Source organism: Physeter macrocephalus, chromosome 21 (genome assembly GCF_002837175.3).
Source record: "Physeter macrocephalus isolate SW-GA chromosome 21, ASM283717v5, whole genome shotgun sequence".
Classification (NCBI taxonomy): domain Eukaryota; kingdom Metazoa; phylum Chordata; class Mammalia; order Artiodactyla; family Physeteridae; genus Physeter; species Physeter macrocephalus.
In genome coordinates, this window is record NC_041234.1 from 46776035 (window position 1) to 46783225 (window position 7191).

Here is a 7191-nt window from a genome sequence, read left to right on the forward strand (position 1 = left end):
TTTTGTGTCACTGTGTTAATGTATACAATCAGCATACAGCTTTCTTTTTTTTACCCATTTCCTCTGAGACTTGCTTTTTTCTAAAAGGGGATTTTAACTCCTTCACCCCTACACTCCAACTGGATGTATTCCTACCATCATTATTTTTACTATGCTTTCTCACTGTTTCTTTCCTTCTCATAGACTGACAGAGTATCCTCTACTCAACCTTTGCCCCTTTAGTAGCCTGACAACAATACACTTTACCCCTACTTAGAAATAATTACCCTTACTTTTTTTTGCTGTTGTTGGAGTCAGCATTTCCAGTGAAACTAAAGTTTTTCTCCTAGTGGGAACACCAAAAAACCCTATTTGGGATGCAAATGCAAGATATCAATTATAAAGTCACTTAGTACCACCGTTTTAGACAAAACCAAACAATTCCACTATACCGTGTAAAACCAAAAGGAGAACTTTAATAAGCTTTTACGGCACTGCAATTACAGGAACATTAACCCATAACATGCAACAGAAATGATGATGCCCTTTGGACAAATTTAACAGATAAACTTGACGTTACAATCAACAGCAACATATTCTACTGAAAAAAACAAATGCAACTTATTTCACCGTTCAGGTTAGAAAATGTATGTTTCTACTGCAATCGCAAGTAGCATTTAGAAAGTTTAGTTTTCCCTTTCTAACCTCTAAAACACAGGATGATTTTTTTTTTTTCAATGCAATCGTACACAACCGTTTTCACACTGGAAATAATCACAAGGAATCGACAGGTGGAGATTAATCGACTGATTGGTTTCATTTCAATGGTTAATTTGGAGAGGGCTCCTGCAGTATTGTGGATTTCAGATGGGGAAAATCATCAGACCAGGAGTAAAGAGCCTTGGTCTTAAAGCGGGGGAGGGAACATGCAGCGGCACACAGGGCAAGTGCCTGACTTCTGAAGCCAGATGGACACACAGGGCTTGTGGAAATAGTGGTGGCACGGCAGCTCCGTTGCCACCTCCCCCTTCACATATTCACTGCAACAGATGGGGCAACACATCTCCTGCCCCACCGCGCTGTGATCTTCCGTGACCAGGATCTCGGGAAGAGCGTCGATGCTCTCCTTGCTGGCTGGTGGATTGGCCACCTCCACGTCCACCGCAAGAGACTCCAAGTGCGCCAGGGCAGTTTCCATTGCCTGGGCCAGGCGTTCTTCAAGTGCCATGTACGTGAGGAACTGAGGATCCACGTAGGAAATGGCTTCAGCCACCCCCAACCCATCCGCAAACCCATCGAAGAGGCTCCAATCCACTTCGAGGTCTTCACTGACACTGGAGTCATCTTCAAGGTTGTTGTTGCCGTCCAGCATGAAGACGCTGGGCTGCAGAAACTCCGGACCGGAATCATTATCCCCCTCACTGCTGTTCTCATTTTCATTGTATTGGAGCCAAGGAACTTCTTCTTCGGTGGTTGCCCGTTCCTCTTCCTGGAGAGATGGCCCTCGAACTTCTTCAAGTTCATTGCCACCACTGCTGCCAGCACTGGCACCCGCACTGGGGCTGGCACTGGCACTGGCATTCACTCTGGCTTGCTCGGCTTCTTGCTCTTCTTTTCCTGGCAGAGTCTCCCAGCTCTCGCCACTGGACGACAGATTTTGCTCCCGACCTCGATACTTGCGACGCAGAGCCGCAGTCCACTCTTTGTCACTGTCAGAGTCTTCTTCAAAGTATTTGTAGTAATCATCGCTGTACGTCCAGAAGTCAGGGTCGGCCATGGTTCGTCGCCGTCTCGGCACCTTTTCCGGCTTCATTTGGTCACTCCTGGCTTCCCTCTTGTCTTCAGGGTACCTCGGCTCAGGGTAGCCACCTGAACTCTCGCCTCTGCCTCTTCTTGCCAGGCCATCCGAGTGGCCTTCATCAGCGTTGGCAGTCTCCCTCCACCTGGAAGTACTGTGTGGCATATCATCATCATCATCAGTATCAAAAAATACTTTTGGTTTCACGCAGTTGGGACTTGCCAGATTTCTGATTTTGGGCCTCACCACCGGCTCCTCTGCACTCTTTGGGGTGTTTTCCCCACCACCACAAATACTCACAGGAGCCCTGCTGGGACACGCAGGTAAATTCTGCTCCCGTCTCTCCCTCTCCAGGCTGTTGCCATTTGTGACCACCTTGCCTTCAGCAGAAGATGGCTGAGAGGCCATGCTATGTGGCTGCAGGAACTCAGCTCTGCTAGCAGAGCCCCGTGCTGCAGGGGCTGGGTCTAACTTGTCAAGCTCCTCTCTCACATCACGGTTAAAACTAGAGAACTGTGGGGGCACCCCAGCCAGAGACCTCGCCCCCTTCTCTGGGTCATACAGCTTATCATCTTTAAACTTGCCAGTTTTCCCTCTCACTGGCACTCGCTCAACAGGCCCAGCCCCCTCCTCCTCACTATCATCTGCCCCGAAACAGTCAACATGTCCATAAGCCATTCCTCTTCTGCTCCCTGAAGCCCTGTACTCTCTGGGCGGGTACCTGGAGTAGTCCTCATTATCAACATTCAGGCTGGTTCCCGAGCTCTCGCTGTCGTCCCAACTACGACGAGTGGTGGAAAATGGTGATCGGCTCCTCTTGGTGGTTTGACTGGGGGCTGATCTGTGCATTGGGACTTCGGATGACGTCTTTCTCTGGCCGGAAATCCTTTCCTGCTGGCTCGTGGATGGCCTGAAACTGACATAAGCATGCCTTCTTCCATACCTCCTGCCTGTATTAGACTGATACCCTCCTGCTGGCTTGGGCCATACAGGCTTGCTAGATTCCTGACCCATTTGCTCTGACTTAGGAGGGTTTCCAGTACAGCTGGGGCTTGAGTGGAAAGGCTCCTGCTCCCTGCGCACGCTTTGGAGATGGGAAGGTCAAATCAGTTCGGAATAAAGGAGCAAGGAGATTTATTTTCACTTCAGCAGGCAGGTTACAGAAAGAATAAGGGGCCTTTAAAATTAGTTTCACTTTTTTCTAGGGCCTGGAGTAGCATTCCAGTGACTGTCAGGTGTAGACCTGGAACACATTTTTAATGTTGGCAAAATAATTACAAAACTGGGTTTGTAGGAAAGCCTGACTCAGGGGAGAATCTGACGGAAGACAGGGGAGGGGTGACTGGACGCTGGGAAGATAGGTGAAGCACTGGCATTGTGCCAACATGGGAAGAGGAAAGACAGCTGTGGGTTTTTTGTTATGGGGTATCTGCGTTTTTCTGAGTCCTGTATACATACAGGAGAAATGCAAATTGGAATAGGGGTGGAAAATATAGATCACCATCACTGTGTATGCGAGAGTGTCTACGTGTCTGTCAGGAGGAGAGGGGCAGGTGGAAGGGGGACCAGGCAGGTGGAAGGGGGACCAGCAGTCATGAAGTGGAGAGACTCCTGTATTGGTAGGGGGAAAGGGCAGGTGACAGTGGCACTGGGAAGAGGCATGAGTGTCAGGCAGAATGAGACCCATTCTGGATATGGGTATGAAAATGACAGGCATGGATGGGGTGGCTTCAGGGGAGAGGGGCATGTGTACGTACGATAGACAGAGAATGTGCATGTGGTTCCGATGTGTGATGGCTGGAACTCTAGGGAGGAATGTCTGTGTTTATGTGCCTGTGGCAAGCCAGGAAGGGTATAGTGGCACTGAACAGGGGGTGTCCTTGAGTTTGTGTGCCGTGTGTTCATCAAAATGGGAGGCAACAATGGTGAAGGGTCCGTGTGAGCAAATGCATCGATATGGGGACAGCACTGAAGAGGGATGTGCATATGGCAGGCGGGCAGGCGGGTGGGCACCAGCAATCAAAGAATGTCTCTATGCATGGATGTGGCGAGCAGGAAGAGGGGGATGTCCCTGGAGAAGGATTTATGTGAGTGTGTGTGCAGGGCAGGGGCCAACGAAGGAGGCTGTCTAGGCACATAGGTAGCAGACAGGGAGCACCTGAGAGGGGTATGTAAAAGAGCGTGTGGGTGTGTATGCATGTAAGTGGCATAGGAAAGAGGAGCCAGCAATCTGTGTAAGTGGCAGGCAGGGGGTAAGGCGGCCCACAGGGTGTGTGTGTGTGTGTGTGTGTGTGTGCTCACCAGGGGGTGTGTGTGTGTGTTTGTATGTTGTGTGTGTGTGCTCACCAGAGCAAGAAGAGGCAGAGGGAGGATGGGGATGCTTCTGGAGGTGTGTATGTGGCAGGCGGTGAGAGGCAGGGAAAAGCACCGGAGAGTGTGAGGCTGTGTGTTTGTGTGTGTCTGTGTGTCAGTCTGTCTCTGTCTCTCTCAGGGGAAGGCACTGGAGAATGTGACAGTGTGTGAGAGGGTGTGTGTGCATGTCTGTCCAAGCATGTGCGGGGGAGGGGGACACGAAGGAACCTTGAGTAAGGGGGGGTGGCGGCGGTAAGGCAGCCGCAATGGAAGGTTTTTGTGCATGCGTGTGCGCGCGCGCGTATGTGTGTAAAGCGCAGGCAGGGGGTAAGGCGGAGGGGGGGGTGTGGCCCACAGGGTGTGTGTGTGTGTGTGTGTGTGTGTGCTCACCAGGGGGTGTGTGTGTGTGTTTGTATGTTGTGTGTGTGTGCTCACCAGAGCAAGAAGAGGCAGAGGGAGGATGGGGATGCTTCTGGAGGTGTGTATGTGGCAGGCGGTGAGAGGCAGGGAAAAGCACCGGAGAGTGTGAGGCTGTGTGTTTGTGTGTGTCTGTGTGTCAGTCTGTCTCTGTCTCTCTCAGGGGAAGGCACTGGAGAATGTGACAGTGTGTGAGAGGGTGTGTGTGCATGTCTGTCCAAGCATGTGCGGGGGAGGGGGACACGAAGGAACCTTGAGTAAGGGGGGGTGGCGGCGGTAAGGCAGCCGCAATGGAAGGTTTTTGTGCATGCGTGTGCGCGCGCGCGTATGTGCGTGTATGTGTGTATGTGCCGGCATGTGCGTATATGTGTCCCTGCGCGCGCACGTGAGACACGGGGATGGGAGGGGGTCCGCAATGTCATAATGAGACGGGGAAACCTTTATCGGCTCAAAAGGTAGATCCAAACCGATGTGGCAGGGAAGGGGGAAAAAAAGAAAGAAAAGGGCGTGTGGGGTTATAGTTTTTCCCTGGGAATGATTTGTTTTTCTGACAGTTCTTTTCCTGGTAACAATATATTTGCCTAAAAATCTTCACCATTTACCATTCATCAAAACAACTTCAAAATGGGGAAAGAAAGGCCACGGATCACTCCGCAGAGGGGCCAAGAAGGGAGGCAGGAGAAGAGGGGAGGACAGGCGGAGAGGGCCGCGACCACCACTCCCCCCTCGAATAGCGATTCAAGCCACCCGAGCGGGGACCGAGCCACACGTAAGGGACCGGAGGATGGAGGATGGAGACCTAAATCGGGCCAGTGGAGGGCACAGGCCTCCCTCTGCGGTCAGGTCCCGCGTCCGCCCCACCCCTTCCCGAGGGGCGAGCCCGAAAATCTGTTCGCTAGAGCCCCCCACCCTCCACATCCTCGCCCCGGTGCCCGGCCACTCGCCCCACGCCCGGCCACTCGCCCCACCACCACGTCTGGAGGGACTGAGGAAATAAACAGCCTTACTCACCCAGTCGCGACCCCCGCACGCTCTCGGGAAGAGCAGATACCTCGGACCTCCAAACGCCACGACCGCCAGAGCCGCTGCTCCCGGGGCTCCAGCTCCTCCCCCTCCAGACGGCGGCGGGACGGGCGCGACTGCGGCGGCGGAAGTGATTGTAGCGTCGCGGCGGCCCGCCCCCTTGATGTGGCGGGGGCGGCAGCTGCTCTCGACAAATCAGGGTGGGCTCGAAAACATTATTTCATTTGAAATGATGAAATCGTCAAGGATACAGAAAAGGACAGCGAAAAATGTAACCAACAGCCAGCTTTAACACATGTTAAACATTTAGTCATTTGCCCTTCTGTTCTGGGCTTTGGGTGGTGGTTGTTGTTTGAAATAAAATGAAATCCGCAAATTCTTTCTGATTCATTCTGATGTGAAAGTAATGATATTAATATATCCTATCTTATGTTCTGTGTTATGATCTGTAGTGGAAGTATCACGGTACTTAGCGTTGCAGTCAGCTGAATTTTTTTTAACCTGGTGGTTGAAGCAAATTGAACTGTTTACAGTAGAATTTGTTGCTGTTAATCACAAAATCGAGGTTCTCTATCCAAAAGAAATGATCAATCATTGCAGCACAACATGGGTTCATATTTTCAAAATTGCATTGCCCTTCAAAATATTATAGCTATGCCTTTTGGATTTATACAATTTTACTGAACTCTGAAATCTTTTTTTAAATAGCGCTTTACATATATCTCTAATATTTGCATCAAATGTAAGGACTGCCTATGTTCACAACAGTAGCAAAGCTTTGTTCTTTACTGGGAATAAACTGCATAATAGAAGAGCAAGAAATTTTAGGGGTAACAACAAAATAGAAATAGGATGTATAACTTTCAAACCGTTGAAGAAATAATATATAGAACAAAGAGAAAAAAAATCTAACAAAAGGGGCTTCCCTGGTGGTGCAGTGGTTGAGAGTCCGCCTGCCGATGCAGGAGACACGGGTTCGTGCCCCAGCCCGGGAAGATCCCACATGCCGCGGAGCAGCTAGGCCCGTGAGCCATGGCCGCTGAGCCTGCGCGTCCGGAGCCTGTGCTCCGCGACGGGAGAGGGCACAGCAGTGAGAGGCCCGCGTACCGCAAACAAACAAACAAACAAAAAAATCTAACAAAAGGCAGAAATGGGATGGGAGGCACCAAGTATGTTAAAAAGGGGGGGAGCAGAAATAAATCCAAATACGTCAGGATGTATTATGGGGTTAACCTCTCCCATTAAAAATAAAAAAGCAAACTCTCATTTTAGTTTTAGCATTTAGTTTTTAGAAATCCAGTTATAACTCAAAAAGAGTCATGTACCACAATGTTCACTGCAGCACTATTTACAATAGCCAGGACGTGGAAGCAACCTAAGCGTCCTTCGACAGATGAATGGATAAAGAAGATGTGGCACATATATACAATGGACTATTACTCAGCCATATAAAGGAACAAAACTGAGTTATTTGTAGTGAGGTGGATGGACCTGGAGTCTGTCATACAGAGTGAAGTAAGTCAGAAAGAGAAAAAAAAAATACTGTATGCTAACACATATATATGGAATCTAAAAAAAAAAAAATGGTACTGATGAACCTAGTTGCAGGGCAGGAATAAAGA

The 7191-nt window shown here is 50.0% G+C and overlaps 1 protein-coding gene across 4 annotated transcripts; it reads right to left on the minus strand.

The window, feature by feature from the left end:
• Nucleotides 1-428: 428 nt before the first annotated feature.
• Nucleotides 429-5663, minus strand: PJA1 (praja ring finger ubiquitin ligase 1). 4 transcript variants are annotated; one of them, XM_024116571.2, is made up of 3 exons: nt 5558-5663; nt 2499-2687; nt 429-1931 (listed from the first exon to the last, which is right to left on the minus strand). In XM_024116571.2, exons 2-3 carry the CDS (start codon nt 2624-2626, stop codon nt 887-889), a joined length of 1173 nt encoding a protein of 390 aa, XP_023972339.1. In that variant the 5' UTR covers nt 2627-2687; nt 5558-5663; the 3' UTR covers nt 429-886. The 4 variants fall into 4 exon arrangements, with proteins under 4 accessions (XP_023972339.1, XP_007102448.2, XP_007102447.2 ...); XM_007102386.4 differs by having other exon boundaries at nt 429-2687; nt 5558-5655; XM_007102385.3 differs by having other exon boundaries at nt 429-2693; nt 5558-5655.
• Nucleotides 5664-7191: the final 1528 nt, after the last annotated feature.